Below are 24,330 nucleotides of genomic sequence, written 5' to 3'. Positions count from 1 at the left end.
AAGAAATTATACGAAAATAAATGTGCAGTAAACATGTAAAGCATAATATATTATACTTTAATTACCAGTATTTAATAAGAATCTGTTCTGGTTTTTTTGTACAATTTGAGTTGGTATATTTTTGATTTATTAAGTTTTGATAATTCTGATAATTTTGATGATTCTATTATAAAAATATAAAATACTAAATTTATTTAAATTTATATAATATGTATATAAGTGCACATAGTTTTTTCCATAATTATTTTTAATAATATGGTATGTTATATGTTTCAAGTTTATATAGAATTATATTCAAAATATAAACAATAAAATTTAATCTTGTTACTCAAAGTTCTAAATATTATCTAATGAAAATTATTCCATAATATGCAATAAAATTTAAGTATCATGAATAGAAAGTAAAAATTATTCTTAAATTTATCCACAAAATAATTATCGATTAATTGAATTTTTAAAACTATTATTAAATTTAAAATATGTTTTATACAAAATGTTTAACTTCTTCACTATAGAGATTCTTATCTAAGAATGTTTGAAAGAGTATTGGCTTTTAATATCTTCCTTTTTGATTTTATCCATCAGAACTACCTATTGAATTCTAAAATATAACAAATAATATTAAACATTTTTGTTAGTTAAAAATTTATTTTAATTTAAAAATAAATTTTTCTGAGATATTGTAATGTGATTTATCACTTAAAACATTAAATTAGATAAAGTATACACTTATAAATGTAGTACATATTAACATAAAAAAAACTGCATAAATAATCAACTTAAATATTAAAATATAAAATTTGTCCTAAAATATTAGTTTTCCATTCAAATAATAATTTCTTTAATGAATGAAGTACCTAACACTCATTACTATTCTAAATATTTTATTCATAATTATTATGAGACTTATGATACAATCTGAAATTATGATCTCTTTACTCTTTAGTTACTTAAATGTTTTAATGAATAATTAAAAATATATTTACATTTAGTTTTGGCGAAGTATAAGTTATTGAATTATATCTGGTACTAAACTGTTTATTAACATTACGACAACGTATCTTTGATGGATAAATTTCATAAAATCTATCATCATTACCTACAAAACCGCAGTAATTTTTTCAGAATTTTTATCGTATAATTCTCTATAACAAAAAAAAAAAAAAAGAAAGAAAGAAAGAAAAACTACTGCGAATTGATTCATTTAAGAATTAAGAATACTGTTCAAAATTTCCCATTTTATTTTTGCATTTATTCCATAATAATACAGTATATATTTATTTGTAATGAGATAATTAACAATAATCTTAGTCTAAAGGCATATTGTTCGAACTCGGTATCTTTTTAATTGCCCGCCGGTTCAGAAGAACGTACATCTTCCCTCCCGCCGCCACAAAACTCCGCTATCGTCTCATAATTATCTTATGTACGATATAATCGTTGCGAGACCGATATGGATTCGGCTGGTTTTGCCCGTCGACCTTTTAATATAATATAATATAATATATACGTCGTCAGTGTGTCTTTTTGCAACCACCGGACGGTACATATCTGTGTGTGTGCCCCGTCGCCTTCATGCGTGTTGCGACGTAAAAACTTTTTTTTGGAAGGCAACCTAGTTGGTTGTTCCTTCACATTGTTTTCTTATATATATAATTTTGTGCGTGTCGCTGTGTGCCGCCGCTATAAACCTTGGTGGTTTTTTTTTGGTTGTACCATATACGTGACGGACTTCATCGTTTGGACCAGCATCATCCGTCAGTGGACTAACGATCATATTTTCATCTCCTGAAGAAAGTGCGGAATTTACCAGGTCGTCCTTTTGGTTGTCTATACTTCATATTTCTTAATATTATTGTGAATCACGTTACGTGAATCTAATTATATACTGTTTCCCCTTTTTTTTTTATTTTTATATATATATAATATATGTGTTTACGATATTTCGATAATTTTGTTTGGGCGCCCTTTTTTAATCAATTATTATATTAATCATTGTGGTGAAATATATGTTTTTTATTACCCTGTATTTTTATAATTGTATATATTATACTGCTTAGAGTAACCCCTTTTATCCTCAGCACACCGCGAGTCGTGGCAGCAAACGGCTCATAATTGTACGTGCTGTCCCGGCGCGACACATATTAACTTGACAATAATCTACATAAATTATGTTGAACGGTAAATATTTATATACCTAATTTTGAAAAAAAAAAATTATAATTTAGTAATTGCATTAATATGTTTTCAATATTGATATTGCTAGATTGAAGAATCTTGTACAATGCATTTTTAACAATATAGAATAATTTAATTAGCTTAATAAAATATTTTGGTTTACTTGAATTTAAATTTATAATTAAAAAAAAGAAATGAATATTACTTACGTTTTATCAGTTTGTTCATTTTCAGTATCTAGCTGTAGTAGGTACATAATTTAGGTTTATCTGAATGGAAGTTACTATTAGAGGTTTCATTTTCAACAAATGATTTGAATCTATTATTTGGATATCTATAATTTCTATAAAAACGTATTTTAAATTTAAAACTTCAAAATGGATGTACATTTTTTTTATATTTCTAGGGAAATAGGATAAATGAGGTGCTCACCTCCAAAGTCCAAACCTTATGAAATCTTCATATGAAAGAAAAATTAAGAAAGTTGTGCAGAAAAATGTAGACTTAAACATATAAATAAAAATGTATGTAGTTGTCATAGTAAATCAATAAACATATTTATTTATTTTTCCTATAACCGTTTTTATTCATATTTACGACCAAGGTTTCAACAAAGCAGTGCAATATTATTTTGTCCGTGTCATTACGTTTTATTTCGTTTTTTTTTTTTAAACAGGATATTACATAAATTAAAGAAACTAGTAGTTTTTTCAATCTCAATTTTTTTTGTGAAACAGTCAAATATCTCCCGGACTAGGCCGGATAATTCAGCTAGTTTTAAATAAATCTCAATTAATATAATTTCTATTTTTGGCTGACAATAATTGTTAAAAATTTAATATTTGCACAAAACAAGAAAACAAAAATGTTCAATATAAACATTTATATCATTTCTAGAACTTGTAACTGAGTTTGAAAAATTCCCTGCTCCCAGCAATTCATAATATATATTTATGCCACTGATCTAATAACACGATGGTGTTTTGAAACGTTGGCCCGTAAGTATAAAATGTGGTTTAGGTGATTCGTACTGATTATTTTAAAGTAATTTTTTGACAAAATTAACCTTAAACGTATATTTTAGAGTATTTTGGTTGACGATTTTAGTGTATTTTCTTAGTTTTTAGAGCTTTTTTCACAACTTGTTTATTAAAAAAAAAAAAACAAAAATTGTTGTGATTGTTGCGGTTCACAAGAGACTTTTGAAAAACTGCCGACAGTACAAATAATAATTTATATAGCACGACAAGTTATCGTCAATAACAATATTTTTTTTTAATGTTTAGAATGAATAATCAAGATAACTTAATAATAACAAAACTAAATAAGTTACAACGAACAATACTATACAAAAAAAAAACAACAAATACACTATACTGTATAGAATCATTTAAAAATGTTTTTCAATTTTTAAGCTATAGTAATAAATATATTTAAATGAATTTTTTAAGATATTTCAGGGCATTAGAATCTTAGCCCTAATAATCATAAATAAGAATCAAAAATATATTTTTGGGGTGTAAGCTAGTCCACCTCCTAGTGGTGCACCCTAACTTTAAATGAACTGGGACGCACTCGCGCCACTCGGAACATAAAAAAAGATCATTTCGGGATATATTCGGAAACTCCTTTTACAAAGAAGACGTCAACTGTCATACTACGATTACTACGCTAAAAATATAAGTATCATATGTATGATTACTTATCGTGGTTCGTGTTTATAAATACTCACATTTAAATTAATTACACGATGGTTAAATTAAAATACCAGTGAGTGAAAACAACATATTTTGAAAGTATTTTAGGTGTATCGCAAATTATAATTATTAATTATTAATAATAAAATGCGCTTTACCTTAATCGGAAACCACCATTTTTTTTTATAATCAATATTTTAAAATTTTAGATTCTGAGTGGAGGAGTAATGTATGTATTAATTTTACAATGTGCGTTTTTTTTTTTTTTTATGTACACATAATACATGTTAAGTAAAAATACTAAGTACTTCAATCTTCTTCTTTGAAGTTGGTTTTCGATAGTAAATTCAATCTATTTGTAGTTTATAGAACAAACAATTAAAAATTCTTATTATTTTTTCGCAAAATCAGTATTTGACAAAATCAATTTTGTTTATTTAATGTAAATTAAAACTGAATAACTGTAGATACTTGGAATTTTCACAAAATATTTAAATTATTATTTTCTATTTATATTTAAAAAAAAAAAAAATAATCAACTTAGTGTATTACTATTGGTAAAATAAATTACAAGTATCAATATTAATATATAATAAAATTTACTAAGAAATATAGGCTAACAGACTGTCTTCTCTCAGAATCATATTTTATATGCAATGATTCTTCATTGAATTTAAATTTACCACATTTAGTACACTGAAGACATACATTTAATACCTACTGTACCTATGGCAAAACATTTTCTACTCTCCTTCTTTATTAACTGTTTAAATTTAATAAAATGTAAAATGAGAAAATAATTCCTCTGGTTCTGGTTAATTGTCTATAAGTAATATTTCATGAATTAAAATTATTTAAAATGTTTCATATAGTCACAACTATAGGCATAAAATAACTTCTTATTAAAATATAATCAATAGGTTATAAACAAATTTAAAAAAAAAGTATTTAAACATTTGTAATCATTGCTAATATTTTTTTATACTTAAATTTAAGTAGGTATACAAGAGTTTGAAAAAGAATTTAATATTATAGCATATATAAACAAAGGTATTTAAATACCAGTACTAAAAAACTTTTATTACCTACTTTAGTATTTTCTAAAAGGATTTTAAAATTTAGTTCATTTTTATAATCATATTGATAACACAGTGCTTTTAATCAATATAATAGAACTTACTAATTTATAATTCTAGTAAGTTCAAGATGAAAGGTAATAAATAAATTAACATTATTTTATAGTTCATACTGTTTATTTTAACAAGGGAGACAAATATTTTTAATAATCTAATATTAAAAATACTTTGTATAAAACTAATATGGTTTTGAAGAATGATTTTTCAGGCTTACTTTTGGTAATTCTTTTAATGTGCATTTACCAGTATAATCAGCTGAGTTATTTTCATCATCAGCTGGAACCCATACATTTAGTATACCAGCTTCACCACCAGTAACCAGTATACCACACTGCAATGAAAATAACACACACACACACACATATATATATATTAATAAAACTAGTACAATTTTTAAATGTTATGTGTAAAAATTACTAACAAAATAACAAATATAAAAAACTTATTATGAAAAAGGCTGTGTGCCATAAATTATCTTCACAAGTTAATAAAATATCCTTATCAAAGTTTGTTTAAGATCAATAATTATACTTATGCCAGGTTGTACATAAAATTGATTAATACAATGGTTAAACAAAATTTAATAGAAAAATCATGGGTTAATAAATCATATTTAAGGTACCATTAGCTAACTATTGAATAATTTTATATATTTTAGTTATCATTCATACAATTTGCTATAAAAGTAGATTATTTCAATTCACTTTTTATTTATGTTTATTGTAGTATTCACAGCAGAACACTGTAGCTAAAATTGATTAAAAAGGGGGTATCATCAGTTAAAATGTTAGGGAACTGCTGGTCTACACTCTATATTCTATAATAATGGAAAGAATGCACTTGTCAAGATAGGCTAGATCACTGGGTAGAACACGATTGCGTACGTTTGTCCTTTTTGGCAACACGATTGCGTATGAAATTGTATGCAACGTTGTCAATTTTAATTTTTTCATCGTATTAATAAATAATATAATATAAAATAATAATAATATAAAAAATATTGAATAAATTTAAAGTTCTAAAATAATTAATAAAAAAAGTTAATGGTAAAAAAGTAATTAATAAATAAGTAAGATTAAATTTCGATTCCTTGACATCTATAGCCTACTACTTTTAAATATTGAGTTACATTTTTTTGGATTTTTTTATACTCATCATAATCCTTTATGGTGCTTTGGATTCTGTTTAAGTCTTTTTTTGCCATTTTCTTCACTCTCCCATTATTAACCGATTGTATAATCGCTCTGGTTTAGAAATATCTATATAATATTATCTCTGTAATTGTACGACGTTACATCAGCGTAATCGACCTATTTACTTAATCTAAGGATTTACAATTTACTTGATAATTCGATTGACAAAAATATAATTTCAAATATAAGACAGATTTTAGAAAAATAAAATGTTTAATTTGACTTCTCTGTATCATGAAACACATTTTTAGTTTACTCTGCTATTTTTTAAGCATCTCATAAGAAATATACAAATGCTATAAAATCCCAACCCTGGTCATATATACCGGTATGAAAATTGGCAACAGCGCTTAAAATTTCGTACGCAATCGTTTAGTTAAAAATCAGGTAAAATCGTACGCAATCGTGTACCTAAAAAAGGTATCGCCGATAATGAACGTACGCAATCGTGTTTTACCCAGATCACTGAATACAAGTTAACACAGTTCTTGCAATGTGATGTTATGAGCAATTCCTGTCTATTATAGGTCTAGAGATAAATATAACTAATATTTAGTACTATTATATTTGATATCATTAAAATTATAATTAATTGAAAATTTCAAGATGTAATGATAATAACTTAATCATAATAATCTATATTCGAGCTATCAAATATTGAAATAGATAATAATTTAACTTACATTATACTCATACCAACTGCATCTAACAATTTGTTTATTATTTTTGAATAAGCTTCTAGGTGACAATTCAGGACCATCATTTATTATACCAAGCGACTGCAAATGTTCTCTAAACATAAAAAAATTGATATTAAATAACATCATATAATTATGTGTAGTATAAAGTATATCTTTTTTACCCTTTGCTATTGTCATTTCCAACAAGCAACATAATATTTCCATTTACATCTGTTTGATGACAATTTATTATTTGACTAAATAAATCAGGTTTTACCTAATAATAATAAATTAATCATTGATTTAAGAAGCTTGAAATTGGAAGCAAAATTGTAAACTTACATTCATTGAACTACTAATTGTATCTCTAGGAATAATACTATATGGAGAAGAATCTGTAGTATGCCATAATTGTACATCCTCTGTATGTGTAATACAAGATATGATTGAATCCTCATTTTTATTTTTAAACCAGTTTAATTTTGCCTTAAAAAAGTGTTAATGTATTAAGTGATTAAATTATATACATAATCAATGTTGAAAATTTATAAAAATGTCTAGTATTTCAGATGTACCAACTTGCAGAATATTTTCAATTTCACTAAACACTCTAAAAAAATAAAATAATATAGATATTGAAAAATTACTTATTTGACTCACAATAGAAGAATTTGTATTTAAACTTAATTGAAGAGCATCTTGTTCAGTGGTTTGAGTAACATCAAATAAGTTGATAATACCATCAGTAGATCCACTAATTACAGTTTTGTCTTCAGTAGGATGAAATTTCACCTAAAAAAATAAACAATTAAAAAGGATATTTCTGGTATAATCTTGTACTCATATATATAATGCTATATTAATTGCTAAAAAAAAACAATACATCAACAAGTGTTCTCTCTTTTTCATCAAACATTAAACAAATAAAAATGTGTATTTATAGAATCAATTATTGTTATTAGCTTTATTATTAAAGTATAATAAAAGTAATATAAGTATTATTTAAGTTTATTTTTACCTACCATTAAATTTAAATTAAAGAGTAAGAACATCTATACTTAAGTTTTGACTTTTTTTTATATGAAGACAAAAGTCTGACCCACATCCCATAAAAGGTATATTAAGGTATCCCTTAAGGCAGCATCCTTTCCCCAACTTTATACTTTATATAAAACAGACCTACCTTAATCTATTAAGACTACTCTAGCAACTTTCATCAATGATATAGCCATAATTTAAACTAACTCAAAATTAGCCATCGCTATAAACTACCTTTAAGACTACCTTATTCTAATATACAAGATTGGTTCAGTTTATGGAAAATTAAAATTAATGAAAACAAATTCACTCACATCACTTTAACTCACAGACCTAAAAATACTTTTCTTGTTTATATAAATAAACAAATAATCCCAATGGAAAATTTTGTTAAATGCTTAGGTCTCCTCTTTGACAAAATATTAACTTGAGTTGATCACATCATCAAAAAAAAACTTCAATTAACCTCAGGCTTCACTTATTAAAACCACTTCTCCGATTCAAAACCTTTCTCAATAATAAAACATTAATCTATAAACAAATATTACATCCCGCAACAACATATAGCATTCAATCACAGGAACCTCAAAAAACTTAAACCAAATCAAATTACAAGTATACCAATCAATAACTCTTTGTATCCTATTTAATGCGCCTAGGTATTTTAGTAATTGCACTCTACATCATGAATTTAACTTACCAGCAATTATCACAAAAAAAATTTCATAAAAACACCTTTACACACTAACCCCCTCATATCTAAATTCTCTACTTGCACAATATTTGGCAATCCTCTTAATAGTCTCAAATGTAAATGGTCAAGTGATTTACTAAATAATACTTAATACTTACACTGCCTAGTATTTATAACAACTTACCCTCTCTCACCACTAAGTTCATAAATTGGAAGTAGAATCAATGAACACTTCCTTCCCGCATGCTTGCCACGTATAATTTAGTATATACATCATCATATTTACTCATTGTATTATTATGTGCATAGTACACTCTGTACATGGATTGTAAATGTCTTTTATAATAGAAAAAATAAATTTAGACTTTTTTTTTGATATTTTGAATTTCAACTTATAATATTAACAACACTCACATCTTACTTAAAAATTGTAAGTACCAAAAAAGTCAATAATTAAGCACAAATAATGTTCTAATCTTTAAACTTAATGGTAGGTCAATTCACTTCAATATTAAAACTAACACACAATTGGTGCTTCTGAATTCAAATTTGTTAAGTATATTGGATGTTTGTAAAATGGAGATGACACAGGCTGGTGAAGCGCTTTCTTAACAAATATGCAACTCAACTAAAAAACAGATTTTAAAATGTCATCTTTAACTGCAATTTTTATCTATCGAGGATTAAGTTTCCTGAAAATCTATTCTGATAACAACTTAAACTTAATTTTATTCAATTTTTGTTACCATAAAAAAAAATTAAACTGCTAAATAAAATGTTTAAAAAATTTCTATTAATATATATTTTTTTAAATTGAGTTCGGTGAGATGAGAGAACACTAAAAATAACATATAAATAAAACATTTTAAACTATTAATATAAAATGCAAGAAATATAGTTATAATACAAAAAAATATTTAAGATATCAGTATGCATTATTCCATTATGTATATCTTTAAATATGTGCACTCAAAAATTAAAATATATTAGTTTGAACACTATGACCTCTTTCAAAAAAAAGTACATATGGGCACAATATTGTTGATATGGGTGATATGATAATGAATACAGCATATATGACTTCAACTACTACGATAGCTACCCACCAGCAATTACAATTCCAAAAATGTATTATTAAGTATAATTTTCAAAACCTGATAAGTCTTCCTAAAAATGATTATAAATTAGAAAACTACTAAACTTTGTTTGGTGCCACCAAAGAAAACTATTTTTATATTCCATTCCTTAATAATATATTACTGTATAGAGCTTATACATACATACACAACATAATATTCACCTGTGTAATATCTTCTTGGTGAGTATCCCAATAACCTCCAAGTAGGTTAGTAGTACGAATATCCCAAAATAATAAGAAAGCATCATCTTTAAACACTTCTGTTCCAGCGACTAAGAATCTTCCATCACAAGATACATCAAAACATGACAATGGTTTTAATTCAGCATCTGTATCATCTAAAATGAATAACTTAAAATATATAAAATATATGCTAATATTTTTCAGTCTTTTACCTTTAAAAACTGAAACACATTTTTCCTTCATGCGTAAATCCCAAAGTTTAATAGTTCCATCCTCAGACCCTGTGTAAATAATGGAAGAAAAAGATTGAGTACAGCTTGAACCTAATCTGAAAAAGAAAAAAATAATAAGTTGAATGTTGGTCATAAATTTACAAATAATTGACAATTATAATTTTACTTGACATCAACAATTTTTTTTTCATGCTCAAAACATGCTTTAATAGACGAATGCCCATCATCAATATCATAGATATTACAAGTAAAATTGGAGAGTGCTGTTGCTACTTTTAGTGTCTGTCCACTAAAAAAAAAATTCAGATAAATAGTATAAGTTCTTACATTTTTTATAGTAAAAATATGAATATATGATAGTTAAATACATTTTATGTGCATCCAAATTCAAAATATAAACATCATTTGAACTGAGGACTTCTTCAAAATCTTGTTTGTATTTAATTTTATAATTTATTTCTTTAGAGCTATCAAATACTGGTTGTTCATTAATGTCAATAACATCATCTTCTTCCAAACTGTCATTTTCATTAAAACTTGAATTACCTGAAGTTTCTTCGTTTTCTGAACTCGAATCTGACGAATCTAAGTTTAAAAAAAAAATAGCATTTAATAGATTTGATTTACAACGTATTTACAAAAACATAGTGATATATTCTTACTAACCTGTATCTGTTATAAAATTTAAAGTCATTGTAAAAATGAAAAACTATAGGTACTAAGTATAATTAAAAAGTAATAAGTTGATTTGTTCACTAAAATATAAAAATGATTGTTATGTCTTAGAGTATTAAAATAATTTAAATAATACGCGCGTCACGTGATGTAGACGATGTACTCGATGTAATAGTGTAGTACCGTACTACTGTGAATTATACTAAATTTAGTAAATTACTAATACTATTATTGTATAATAATGATATTATTTAATATTTTGTAATTTAAAATTTGAAATTGATAAGCATTACACTTTGAAAACCACGTGTGTTTACCCCGACCACCCCCGACTATGATGTTCACTGTTATTGTTCGACATATTATCACTGAATATTATTACCAATATTACGGATCACGATTAAAGACCTAACCGTGCTACGGATGATCATATAATTTTAAAAGTGATGCGAAAACGGAAAAAACGGAGCACTCTCAGTGTGACCTTAATATGAAATATAAATTACTATTTAGTGTAAATTGTACATTATTTTTGAATTTTTTTTATGTTTATCATCTGTTTGTATACGTTGGCAGTAAAACTACAATTTAAATTGAGATCGACCGCGGTTAATAAAATAGATTGATGGCATCGTACTACAGAATTAATAAATCGTACCAATGTACCATCTCAACATATTCTGATTCTCCTCTCCACCGTTGATGTCGTGCGGCATTGTTGCAGTGGCGCTCATCAGTACTGAATACAATTATATAGTATTATAAATGTATACATTTACTTAACTTAAACGCCTACCGGGAAAAGATTACTAATGCTAGTACCATTGACTATAGAATAGACTATTCTATAAATATTTCTATTATCAATGGTGCTACTATAGTATACAATACACGTGTCACATCGATAAAAATTAACTGCCCTTATATTAGCGTTTTATAGTTTATAGATAGATGTGACAAAAAGGCTCACTAAAATCGTAACGCATTCTGATTACAGCTATCAATGTAATTATTTAGATCTATCCATATACGAATTCAATTATAAGTCATAACTATTAATTAATCTGTTGGCTGTTTATCTTAAACAGTGGTTAATAATAATTAATAATGATACAATATTATATCCATTCTGTGGTTGAATGGTAAAAATGTAATTTACTCTATAGTGTCAAATAAAATAATAAGAGTTATTCGACAGTCAAGAAAAAATAAATAATAATTAGTGTTTGTTGTTAAAGTTAATATTTTAAAGTTTTTTAGTCATTTGATTTTATAGCTTTGAATTTGCCGCCATAAAAAATGAGCCAATCAAAGCAGCTCTATTCACAGTTCTAACAGGTATGTTGCGGTGCTGACTGCTGTCGTCTGTCGGAATAAATGTATGTAATATGACGTATTAAACCATTAAATTAAATTAATATTGAATAGTTACGGACGTTACGGTTAAGTTATCTACTACCGTGAATTAAGATGTACAATGTACATTAATCACAATGTCTTTAATCATTATTATTATTATGTTATTTGATACTTATCTTAAGATTTAAATCTTCTCTGCTAGTACAATTGCTGCTATATAAGCTGGTTGCCTTTAATTGGCTACCTAGTACCTACTGATCTGCTGATGACGACAGTAAGTTAATACTGTACTACTCTGTTACCGTTTCAAGTATTGACTTACAACTATTAAGTTTAATGTTCAGTGCTTTTTTAGTTTTTCATATTATTTTTATGATAACTAATGTCCCATTTCCTTAAACACAGCATTAAATTAATTTTTTTTATTAATTATTCAATTGAGCATAGACCTATATTAAGTTTGCCTACATTAGACATTACATAATTTATAGGTCAATGTCCCCTCTCCATAAAATATCTTAATTTAGTAAATTTATTTAATTCATTCATAATTCAAACATTTAACCATCTAGTTTATTCATTGGATTTTTTCATACATTAGTTGCTATTAATTATTAAGTATTAAATTATATCACTATTTTTACTGTTGAATTAATTAAAATATTATTATTAAGGTTGAATGAAGTCATGCATCTTATATTTAATTCAAAGACAAATAAACAATTATAAAAAAAATAAATATTCTGTCATTCTTTCTTGATCGAAGGCTGCTAACAAATAATTAATTCATTTCATATTATTTATACCTAACATACTATTTTTAACATTTTAGAACGAGTATAGAAGTTTCATATTGTTATATTTTAGTAATTTGCTAAAATAATTGTGTTATTAAATCAATATGCCATTAAAAGGATTAAACGTCTTAGAATTTTCTGGATTGGCTCCAGTACCTTTTGTTGGAACTATATTATCAGATTTTGGAGCAAATGTGACTGTTATCCAAAAAGTGAGTATACAATAGTAGGTAATGTTATTTTATTATCCCAAGAAAAAATGTATACTAATAATTAAGTAGGTACTTTAATATTTGAAAAACTATATTTATTTGTTTTGTAGAGAAATGCTATTCTTCAATTTACAAACTTTTTAAATAATGGTAAAAAGTCTATATGTGTCAATTTAAAACAACCAGAAGGTGTTGAAATTATACATAGATTAATCACTGATTTTGACATTATACTTGAACCGTATAGACCTGGTAAGAACGATTAATTAGTCTTTGCTACACATCTAAAATAATAAAATGATATATTAAACAATTTTAAAACATTACTATACATAAGGTATAATGGAAAAACTGGGATTAGGCCCTAATTTAATGATGTCAAAAAATCCACGTTTAATATATGCTCGATTGAATGGATATGGTTCATATGGGCAATATGCACAAAGAGCTGGTCATGATATAAATTATTTAGCTATGTCAGGTTGTTTTAAATTTTTAAAACTTAATAATTAACACACTTTATTATTATTTTAATAATAATTTCTTTTAATTTTTAAAATTTAAAGGTTTGTTGTCATTGTATGGTTCAAAAAATAAACCTGTTCCTCCTGTTAATTTTTCTGAATTTGCTGGTGGTAGTATGGTATGTGTAATGGGAATTTTAATGGCAGTCATAGAAAGATACAAAAGTGGAAAAGGTCAAATTGTTGACACTAACATAACTGAAGGTATTTCTTATGTAGGAAGTTGGTTGTTATCTTCACAAGATTCAATGATTTGGAAAAAACCAAAAGGACAGAATTTGTTCGTATACTTTTTGAAATTAAATTTATGATTATACTACTATGATCAGTATTGTATTCTTTAATTTTAATCAGACTGGATGGAGGAATGCACTTCTATGATACATATGAAACCAAAGATGGTAAATGGATGGCTGTCGGTGCAATAGAACCAGAATTTTATGAAGTGTTCATCAAAGAACTAGGATTGAACATTGATGATATTGAACAACTTGATAATTTTGAAAATAATAGAAAAATTATTGCAAACAAATTTAAAGAGAAAACACGAGAAGAATGGTGTAATGTAAGTGATATATTTTTAGATTTTATTAAACTTTAATTAATAAAAAATCTTATTGACTTTAGATTTTTGATTTGAAAGATGCTTGTGTTACTCCTGTGTTAGAATTAGACGAGGTTGACCAGCATCCTCATAACGCAAGTAGAAATTCATTTATGAGGAAAGATAATGTTGTGTTGCCTGTTCCAGCACCAAAACTAAGTGCTACTCCTGGAGTTTCAAGTTTTAGTAAACCGATTCCAACTTGTGGACAGAATACTAAGGAAATACTTGAAAGTATTGGATATACACAAATGGAAATCAGCAAATTATTTCAAAATAAGACTGTATTTGAAGAATTAAAATCCCAGTTATAATTTGGTATTTTAGTTTTTACAAAAAAGTAGCTTTTGTTATCTTGTATTTAGCATTAAACAGTTTTATTTTTTGAGATTGTTCAATCACGTTTTGTTTTGTTTTAATACAAAAAATAAAAAAGTTATTATTTTTAATACAAACATTTTTGGTTGTATAACCATCTTATATATTTATATTCATTTGTAAAGTAATTATTATTATCTGGAACAAATTTTTGATCTGTCCTGTTTCTGAAATTCTCCAACTCTTTTTTATTTTTCCATACACCTAATAATAAAAAAATAATTTAAGAGTACATTTAAATATAAATATAACTTGTTTTAATATTATATTAACAATGCAAAAATAAATCCACTTGTGCACACCTGAAGACAACCCAGCCATAAAAGCTGCACCTAAACATGATACTTCAGTTTTGTTATTGTTTTTCATTCTTACAACTGTAGTTGATGTCACATTAGCAATTGTTTGACAAATGTAATCATTTCGAGATACACCACCGTCAACCCTATATTAAAATTTTAAATGAGTTATTACATTTATACGTATTATAAATATTTATTGATTATGTAAATAATATATATATATACTCCTTTCCAATATTAAATAATAATAAGTTATTTAACTATTTTATTATTAATTAAAGAAATATTACCATAAAGTATTCAATTTCATTTGAGGCATTTCATTGTGATAATTATCTAGTATTTTTTTAATTCTAAATGCAAAAGATTCCAAAATAGATATAGCCATGTCGGATTTTGTAGTACATGTAGTAACACCAATAAAACTATAATCTCTCCTTATTGATTTGGATGGCTAAAAAATAATTTTTGTTATTTAGTTACGATATTTTTGTGTTAAATTATAGAACCACTAAAACACCTCAGATTCAGGTAATACAAATAATAAACTATTAGTTGAAAATTCATTTCCTTGCTTCAACATATTTAATTCTTTTGGATTATTGAAGCCACCTAAATTTAATATGAAAAATATAAATTTATTTTATACATATTATTTATTAGAATTTCTTAAATACACATTTTACCAATGGATTTCGCAAGTTGAATTAATGATCCACTATTGTAATCGACTGCTTCCAATGAAAAACAAATATCTTCATTAAATATCCAACCCACCAATGGAAAATATCCTATTATTAAAAATATGTATAACATTAGTTACATATTAAATATGCAAAATAAATGTTAATTGATTTTTACATATTTCCAGATAATTAATTTTCAAGTTAACATAAAATTTATTAAAAATATTAAATATTGATGAAAAAAAATGTAATAATAATAATAAATATATATATTTTATCTGACCTAAACATACTTCCGGTAATGGACCACAATTTATATCTAGAAACATTCCTGTCCCCATTGTAACTTTGGCTGTATATTTTGAGAAAGAACCTGTTCCGTACAGTGATGCTGATTGGTCAGCAAGCTATATTATCATAAAATGAGTCTTCTTATTAATAATTAAGAAATATTAATTTATTATTAGATGGTTTAATAATTATACAGAAAGGTTAACTCACCGAGCATGCAATTGTAATATTGGAGATTTTGCAAGTTATATTGTTATCCATTAAATGCTTTAATATGTTTGAATCACAAATACTTGGAAGTATAGTATTTGTGATTCCGAAATATTGAAACATGAGATTAGGCATCCAAGACATAGCAAACAAGTTAAACAATCCAGTAGCACTAGCGCATGATACGTCAGTCACATGTAGTTTACCATTGCTAGCTTGATATAACAACCAAGTATCTAATGTACCAAATTTTACGTCATTATTTTTCATATCTTGTCTGAATTTCCGATTATTTTGTAATAACCATAAAAGTTTAGGCAAAATCTTTAAACAATAACCATAGATTATTCAATGTATAATGTACATAAAAATATAACATTAAATTATAATACTTGTATGTTTGAAAATGTAAATGACTTTGCAACTTTGAGTTGTTTTGATGCAAATATTAAATATAATATTTTTGAAATATATTTGACTATCTAAAAATTATGAAAATATAAATTGAATCAATAACCATTGTTTACTTTTCATTTTTTTTTTTTTAACTTAAATGAATGTTCAATTGTATACATCTATTTAGTATTTAGTATATAAATAGTACTTACTTTGAAGGTTATTGATTTATTTAATTCTTTAACTATTTTATTTGAGCGTGAATCTCCCCATGTAATAAAATTATGATAATGTTCACCAGTTTTTTTATTCCAAGTGATGAATGTATTTCGTTGTGTAGATAAACCAATGCTTTTTATATTATTGGATTTGAGATCAGCATCTATTAAAAAATCAAACAAAATATGATTATTTTTATATACATTTATTTAATATTTATGTTCTTCTATTATAATCATATTATAAACAGAGGAATAATACTTCAAACTAATGATTTAAAACTTTAACAGTTATTATAGTATTTTAATTTCAACATTTTTTTCCTCCATTATTTTATAGTAATTATTGATTTATTATATAAATTGAAAAATTATAGGTTATTTACTTATTTAACAATGAAAAAAGATAAAATATGTATATAATTAGTTTAAAAAAAAAAAATATTTACTTTTTTGTTAATCATTTGTTACTGAAGAGTGAAAAATTAACTGGTAATACATATTTTGTAGCTGTAATTATTTAAATCAATGTATTTATAAGATGCATTAATGCCATCTTAAAATAGGAACTTAGTTAAACTAATTTACAGTTAATATTAATAATGATGGTTAAAAATATTTAATTAAAAAAGTTTATTATAAAATAAAAATCAAGCTGTTACTAAAAATGAAATTTTAATAATTATAATATTATTTATTAGTTATAAGTTATAACTAATAAGTAAAACCTTTTAATGCATTTTGTAAGACTTGTTTTACACCATTTTGTAGTTCATTTGGATTAATTTCTTCCCATCCTTGAAAAGGTTTTAGTATATTAATCTGAAAAAAATTAAAATCCATATTATTAGTTCTACACATTACAGAACAAAACTAACATTTTTAGTGTTTGTCTCAAATTAATATTGCAAAGCAAATTATGAATATTTACATAATAATTTATGAATAATAAGAATATAATACATAGATAATTCGAGTAAATATTTTTTACTAACATTTTTGTGTTAAAAAATTCATAACCCCATAACCTCTATATATGTATATGTAAGAATTGATAATAGGTAAGTGTAGAACATTTGAATTATATTAATAACTTATTGTATGGTAAGATTAAAATATATAATACAGCATTATATTTATACCCAACCTTTAAAATATTACATTATAGTATACATAACACACTTTATATTAAATTTATAAATAATAAAAATATTTTTGATTTTAATTTTACATTTGTTTGAATAACTGATTAAATTATTTTGGCAAGAATCAAATTTTAAGATAATTCTTTTTTATTATTTAAATATATATATTATATAATAGAAATAAAAATTTTATGTATTAAAAAAACATAAAATGTATAAACTATATTGGCACCCACACATCTCAAAACTTAAAACTTAAAACTAAAGTTTGTAACAAGTATAATGTATTATTTTTTAATGACTTGATATGCATATATTTACTCATTTAATAACATACATATTCACATATGATATTACCTATACATATTATAAACATATATATATTTTAAATTTTTATCTATAGAAATAAATAAAATATTTTATATTATTTAAAATTTAGTAATCTGTGCAATACACAATCAAAATTCTACATCATAAATATAAAACATAATACATACTTTTTGTATAGAAGATCCCATAACACGAAAGTCTGGTGAAAAAATTTGGCATTTCAAATTAGTTGTACCTACGTCAATAGCAGCAATAAAATCCATGATTTTGATTACTTTAATGATGGCCTCTTATACCTATTAAAATAAAAAAAAAATAAATTAAAAGTATTATTTTTAAATACATTTAAAAAAAAAAATTATTGAACAATTGAATAACATACATAAAATATTATTCTGTTATACATAATGGAAAACTTTTAATTAATACATATTGCGGTATTAAAATCAATAGAATAGGTACTGTCTTAATATAAATTATATAGTCTTTAGATTTCACTATAGTAATATGATTTAGGTAATTACATGTAAAAATTGAATAAAGTTAACACAGAATTTTCACTTTTTATTTCAAAGTCTGGGGGAATAGAATTAATTATTATTATTTATATCCCTATACCAAATATAATTAAACATTATAAATTTATAGAGCTATTTCTTAAATATGTGCATACTTATATTGAACCCATATTCATTAAATTTAATTAATTATGCAAAGTCTAATAATTATTCCTTTTTAAATTGTGCAAAAAATTATTTATACTAAATGATATTATATCATTACATTATATTCTTTACTTCTTAAAAATAATAAAATTGTTATATTATTTCAACAAGTTTTATTGAATATAAGTATGTTCTTCGTATCGTTTAATCTTTTATAATTATTTTTATAAAACAAAAAAATAATATTACCTATCTAAAATAGGGCAAAGTAACAATATCTAAATTGATTTACAAATAAATTATTATTTCGTACTTTTTGATTGCATCATCATTAATCATATTATTGTGATGTATTACTGTATCTAAGTAAATATTATTCCCGTCAACGATAAATCTCGTAAACCTTTATACAAGGTAATTATTATAATTATTCAAAAATACAAAATATAAAATTTCATGATATTTTTAACCTACGATTAATGAATTATTACCACTGACAGCAAGTTAATTATTATTCTGGTAACTTATTATTTATTGAGATAGGTACCTATATTGATTGTTTGGTAAGCCAATTCAATTGATGATCACTTATTTACAAATGCAGCATCTTTTTGAATATACAAAAATCATTCACCACCATTAAATTTTTTGTTTGTTATTTTAAAATGATAATAGATATAAGTGAACGGATACGTGCATGATATAGAATATAATAATATGCCTTTAATTATTTGAAATATAAAATATAATTTAAATATAGTTACTTAATAATTAAATACAAAATAATATAATTTAAACAGGTACTGAATAATTAAACATAAAATATTACCAACTATATATTTTATAAACTATGTTAAGTAATCAACGAGCTTTAAAGTTCAGAGTGTGAGTTTAAAAACTTTATTAAATACGTATTTGTATTTTGTTTTGAAAATTTAAATCTCCTAACGTTTGGTCGTTTTGGCAGAGAACTTTCCAGAGCAAATTGTATGAACTATGAAATATTGTCAAACATGCGTAATGTTTTTAAAAATTATTTTTTTTTCAAGAAATTTAATTGAATTATGTGATAAATAACTAAGAAACAAATACATCTGTTCCAGAATAAAGAATTTTTTCCACTGGGAGAATTTAGACTTTTTAAATTAAAGTTTAATTAGCTTACACATTTTATACAAAGTAGTTTATTTTTTTTTCTTAATTTATCACTGGCACCATTATGTATGAGATGTTTAAAACTTCCGTGATTTGTTTAAATTTTTGTTTTAGAAAATAAATTGTAAAAAGTCCAAGGACTAGGATCATAATATAATGCTGGTAACAGCAAAATTAAGAAAATTATGTGCGCCAATTATTTGTGTCTTTATCTCCTACACGGAATTCTGAAAATACAAATAGTAATAAGCTAGGCTTCAGGCTAAAATTAGATTTGATTGACCTATAATTAAAATTAAAGAGAACGTTAGTATTTATAAAGACCTAATACTTCTGGAATTATATAGTTTAAATCAATTTAATGCCCATTCTATAATCAAATTTTAACGAAATGAAATATTTTTTCTTTTACTATTATATTTATTGTAACGAAAGGTAACATTATAAAAACATTTTGTGTATATTCAAATATTAATTTAAATCCACAATAGGTACCGTCTATAAAATGTATAATAAAAATAACCATGCCCTAACATTATTCATTATACACGGAGCATTATGCAATTTTATTATGTATAGCATTAGGATACACGGACAATAAAATGTCCATTTAGTGAATCCTCTTTCGAGATGAAAGATAATTGTTTATCAACTGGCTATTTAAATACAATATACATCGTATTTCATTAAACATTATGTACCACAGAATAATTTAATTTATTTTCTGATTAAACTAAATATATTGTGTTTTTTTCCATTTGCCGTTTTAATTCAAAACTGAAACACTGCTTTATTATGCTTAGATACTGCAGTATATGTATGTTGAATAAGCTTTGTAATAATATACCTTTACAAGCTTGTAGGTAACCAATACAATTCTAAGATTTTCGAGTGCTGAATGTACTATGAAGAGTTAGTGGATACTATTTATGCTTCTATAGAATTTTATTTGTACTTGCAAGGTGCTATTGGTGCTAAGCATTATCACAAATTAGGTGGAGACTTGGTTACCTCTCACAAACACTTTTATAACAAACAAAATGAATTAAAATATCCTGGGGGAGGGGGAGTGACCGACCAGCGTCACGTGTCTAGGAGAAAAAAAAACTTTAAAAAGGTAAGGTCTAATTATTTTATGTTTTTACTTTTTAGTTATGAGTGATTTAATTTTTTTAGCAGAACCGGACCTATTACATGATTATTATGACGCATCTTCAAAATTTTTCAACTTTTTTAACGCAATTGTATTGTGGCTATTGTGCTATCAATTAACATACCTATATAATTAAACTAGAATTGTAAAAATTATTTTTATTAAATTAAAAAAAGAATTTTTTTTTTGAAAACATGGTATTTTTGAAAGTAAATTGTATAATCACAATTTTCATTTTTATATTATTATACTATTGATTAATACTAAGAATACCATAAAAGTTATATTTGTCCTTAATTTCTTCCATAATTTTCGAGTAATACCCTGCTAAGCGCGATTAGCTAAAGATTCTAAGAATCATTTTTCGGTTTATTTACGGGTTAAACAGGATAAAATTAGTTCATAATATTGTTAGTTATGATGTATTAATATCAAAGTTTTTTTTGAATAGTAGTTCGTTAAATTTTAGTTGTCTGTATGGGTTCATAGGTTTTGTTGAAATTTTTCATAATAATATTTAAATAAATAACCCTTTAAACCTATTATAACTTTTTACAAATTGATTTATAGTGTATTCAGTTATTTACAAAAATAAAATAAGAATGAGAAATTAAATTGAAAAAGTATGGTTAAAAAAAGATAATATATAATATTATTGAACTTAAAATTAAATATTTTATCTGTATTTGTTCAATGGATTTATAAGATTTAACAATATTTATGTTTAGTAGTGGGAAAGTATTCAAGCTTTAGAGACGTATAATATACTTTAATGGTAAGCCAACGAGGTCACGCGAAAAGTCGAAAATACCTAGTCAACTGGTAAAATTTTTCTAGTATTATAGGTAATACAAAATTATATAAATTGTATCATAAATGAAATACAGAATAATATTTACTTAAGTATTAATTATTACTTATTAGTAATAATTACTTATAAGTACTAACTTTTATTGTTCTAAATTTATGTCTTCTTGGTACTCATTAAATTATTTTTGAAGATTAAAATAAATTGGATTTATCAACCTTAATTGGTGATATATTATGACGTTGGTACTTATTTACATTTATAACATTATAAGTAATTCAATGGTAATTTGTTTTATTTTTAATTAATATTAATTTTATATTTTGCTTTAATATATTGACATATAAAACTATTGAATTTTATAGAATGACATTAATTAATCATCGAAATTTAAAAGCTGATAAACCAAACTTCAAATTAAAAAAATAAATATAGAAAATCATCCTATTCCAACATTTACTAGGTACACCACCTCCATCTCGAAGAAGCGGAAATGAAGCCTCCAGTTCAAGCTCAAATGAAAGACTGTCATATGCCGAAATCACAGCCAACAAACCGATCAATCTCTATTCTCTACACATTATCACCAAATTCCTCGATGAACTAAAATCTATACTTAACCCCCTTCTTACTACTTTAACATTCCTAATAAACAATATCACACTCCCCATCGCTTCTCCATAACACACACTACATATTCCGTACATTCATAATACGAACACGATATAATATATTATATTATATTTATAAATTGTAATTAATAACTAACTTGTAACATGTAATATGTTGATAAATTTTAGTTTTAATAAATGAAAAAAAAAAGCTGATACAATATTTATTAGTATATAAAATTTTAAGAAACTTCTGCCCTTGGCAGTAGTGGATCCAGGATTTAATTTTAGGGGGTCCATAGTCTAAAATGCAGTGATAATTTAAGGGAGTTATTTATGCTTTTTAGTTTTTAATATTGAATTAATAAAATCTAATTTAGGCCAAACGAGAGAAAGTGCGAAGCCCCTAGGTCCTCCTTACATTGCTACTGGCCCTTCGTGATGATTATTAATAACCCGTAAAATCAAGTATCGATCCTAAAGGAGATATATTATAATACAACCTTAAAATCATATTTCATGCATCGTTGGATAACTGTTATAATTATTAATAACAGAGTTTACAGAATACAGATTATTTTTGTAGTTGTTGCGTTTTTTTTTTAATCTTGGATTTATATCCAGATCCAGAGTAAAATGCACATAAAACGTCCTACGGGAAGATATATTTGTATGTAGGTATATAATTTGTGATGTAAAATATATATTATCATAAGAAGTAAATAAAAAAGTTAAAAATCGAAGTATTCATTAAAATATGTAAAAACAGGTATCAGATGGAAGGGGTGGCCGTTTATCATACAACAACAATTCGAAATTGTATGTTTGTTTTAACAAAATCAATGATCAATACCTAGAATAATATCTTGAGTCTTGACCTAGAATAGTCACACAAATGCACCGACAGTAACGTCGTAACGGAGATTTACCTACTTCTGTGTGCAATATTTAATAACTAAGAATATCAAATCTGTTTCAGTCAAAAGGCAACTACGGTATAGTAAATACAAGTTTGACGGATTAATTACGTATCTCACGTCTTGCAACTTGAGCACATTCATTTACGAGTACTATATTATAGCCTATAGGTAGATCAGTCATAGGGGGTGGTCACGGAAAAGAACGTACTCTGATGCTGTTTCCTTTGTCACCGACCCTTCGATGATTGTCCACCTCCGCAAACCGGTGTCTTCTTACGCGGACGTCATTGCCGGACGCGAAACGAGGAAGTCGGTGAAAAATAAACAGATTGGTAATAAAAATAACGATGACGATGTATTGTTATAGCGAAAACTGTCGGACGTCGGTGTCTCGGTGTAAAGGCGACTTCACGATAGTAAAAATAATGCGCTCGAAACTATGCGCGTCAGCCGATCCGGGCCAGTATCAGACTTGGTGTAAATGTCTATCGAACCGCCCGGACGAGTAGAAAACATAATATCGTAGTGCGCGTTAACGTATGTGCGCGCGTAGAGGAAAATTTCGGAAATTTTTCTGTCAGACTTCGACGTACAATATTATTATTATTATTAAAATAAAAACATTAATTATTGTTGTCCGCGAAAATGTTAGATAACTGATAAGCAAGGTTGGAACGGGACGGTGGTCGTTGTTGTCATCGTTATCAAAGGCGTTTGTACT

The 24,330-nt window shown here is 25.3% G+C and overlaps 2 protein-coding genes across 2 annotated transcripts; one reads left to right on the top strand and one right to left on the bottom strand.

Moving 5' to 3' along the window:
* Window positions 1–5,122: 5,122 nt before the first annotated feature.
* On the bottom strand, window positions 5,123–24,260 carry LOC112599125 (putative glycerol kinase 5). Its single transcript, XM_025345888.1, has 22 exons — window positions 23,818–24,260; window positions 18,465–18,593; window positions 17,551–17,644; window positions 16,817–16,986; window positions 16,601–16,690; window positions 16,209–16,532; window positions 15,991–16,114; window positions 15,708–15,812; window positions 15,542–15,633; window positions 15,312–15,475; window positions 15,022–15,164; window positions 14,790–14,923; window positions 10,837–10,870; window positions 10,539–10,755; window positions 10,337–10,459; window positions 10,150–10,265; window positions 9,917–10,092; window positions 7,545–7,676; window positions 7,227–7,370; window positions 7,067–7,161; window positions 6,888–6,996; window positions 5,123–5,342 (listed from the first exon to the last, which is right to left on the bottom strand). The coding sequence occupies exons 2-22, from the start codon at window positions 18,558–18,560 to the stop codon at window positions 5,190–5,192; spliced, it is 2,835 nt and encodes a 944-aa protein (XP_025201673.1). The 5' UTR covers window positions 18,561–18,593; window positions 23,818–24,260; the 3' UTR covers window positions 5,123–5,189.
* Window positions 12,218–14,739, top strand: LOC112599864 (alpha-methylacyl-CoA racemase). The gene is made up of 7 exons (XM_025346945.1): window positions 12,218–12,478; window positions 13,037–13,213; window positions 13,324–13,465; window positions 13,551–13,694; window positions 13,780–14,017; window positions 14,092–14,302; window positions 14,365–14,739. The coding sequence occupies exons 2-7, from the start codon at window positions 13,106–13,108 to the stop codon at window positions 14,653–14,655; spliced, it is 1,134 nt and encodes a 377-aa protein (XP_025202730.1). The 5' UTR covers window positions 12,218–12,478; window positions 13,037–13,105; the 3' UTR covers window positions 14,656–14,739.
* Window positions 24,261–24,330: the final 70 nt, after the last annotated feature.

The sequence above is a fragment of the Melanaphis sacchari genome, unplaced genomic scaffold (genome assembly GCF_002803265.2).
Source record: "Melanaphis sacchari strain LSU unplaced genomic scaffold, SCAv2.0 Contig0_pilon_pilon, whole genome shotgun sequence".
Lineage (NCBI taxonomy): Eukaryota > Metazoa > Arthropoda > Insecta > Hemiptera > Aphididae > Melanaphis > Melanaphis sacchari.
The sequence above is the reverse complement of the archived record's forward strand: the minus strand, read 5'-3'. Positions and strand labels throughout refer to the sequence as shown.

Excerpts from the sequence above, each read along its gene's own strand:
- LOC112599864 (XM_025346945.1), top strand. The coding sequence starts at position 13,106 with ATGCCATTAAAAGGATTAAACGTCTTAGAATTTTCTGGATTGGCTCCA. Across the intron at positions 13,695-13,779 it reads AAATTATTTAGCTATGTCAG|GTTTGTTGTCATTGTATGGT; the intron begins GTTGTTTTAAAT and ends TAAAATTTAAAG. Across the intron at positions 14,018-14,091 it reads AAACCAAAAGGACAGAATTT|ACTGGATGGAGGAATGCACT; the intron begins GTTCGTATACTT and ends AATTTTAATCAG.
- LOC112599125 (XM_025345888.1), bottom strand. The coding sequence starts at position 18,560 with ATGGATTTTATTGCTGCTATTGACGTAGGTACAACTAATTTGAAATGC. Across the intron at positions 10,871-14,789 it reads ACAACCAAAAATGTTTGTAT|TTTACAATGACTTTAAATTT; the intron begins TAAAAATAATAA and ends TAGTTTTTCATT. Across the intron at positions 10,756-10,836 it reads AAATTTTATAACAGATACAG|ATTCGTCAGATTCGAGTTCA; the intron begins GTTAGTAAGAAT and ends TTTTAAACTTAG.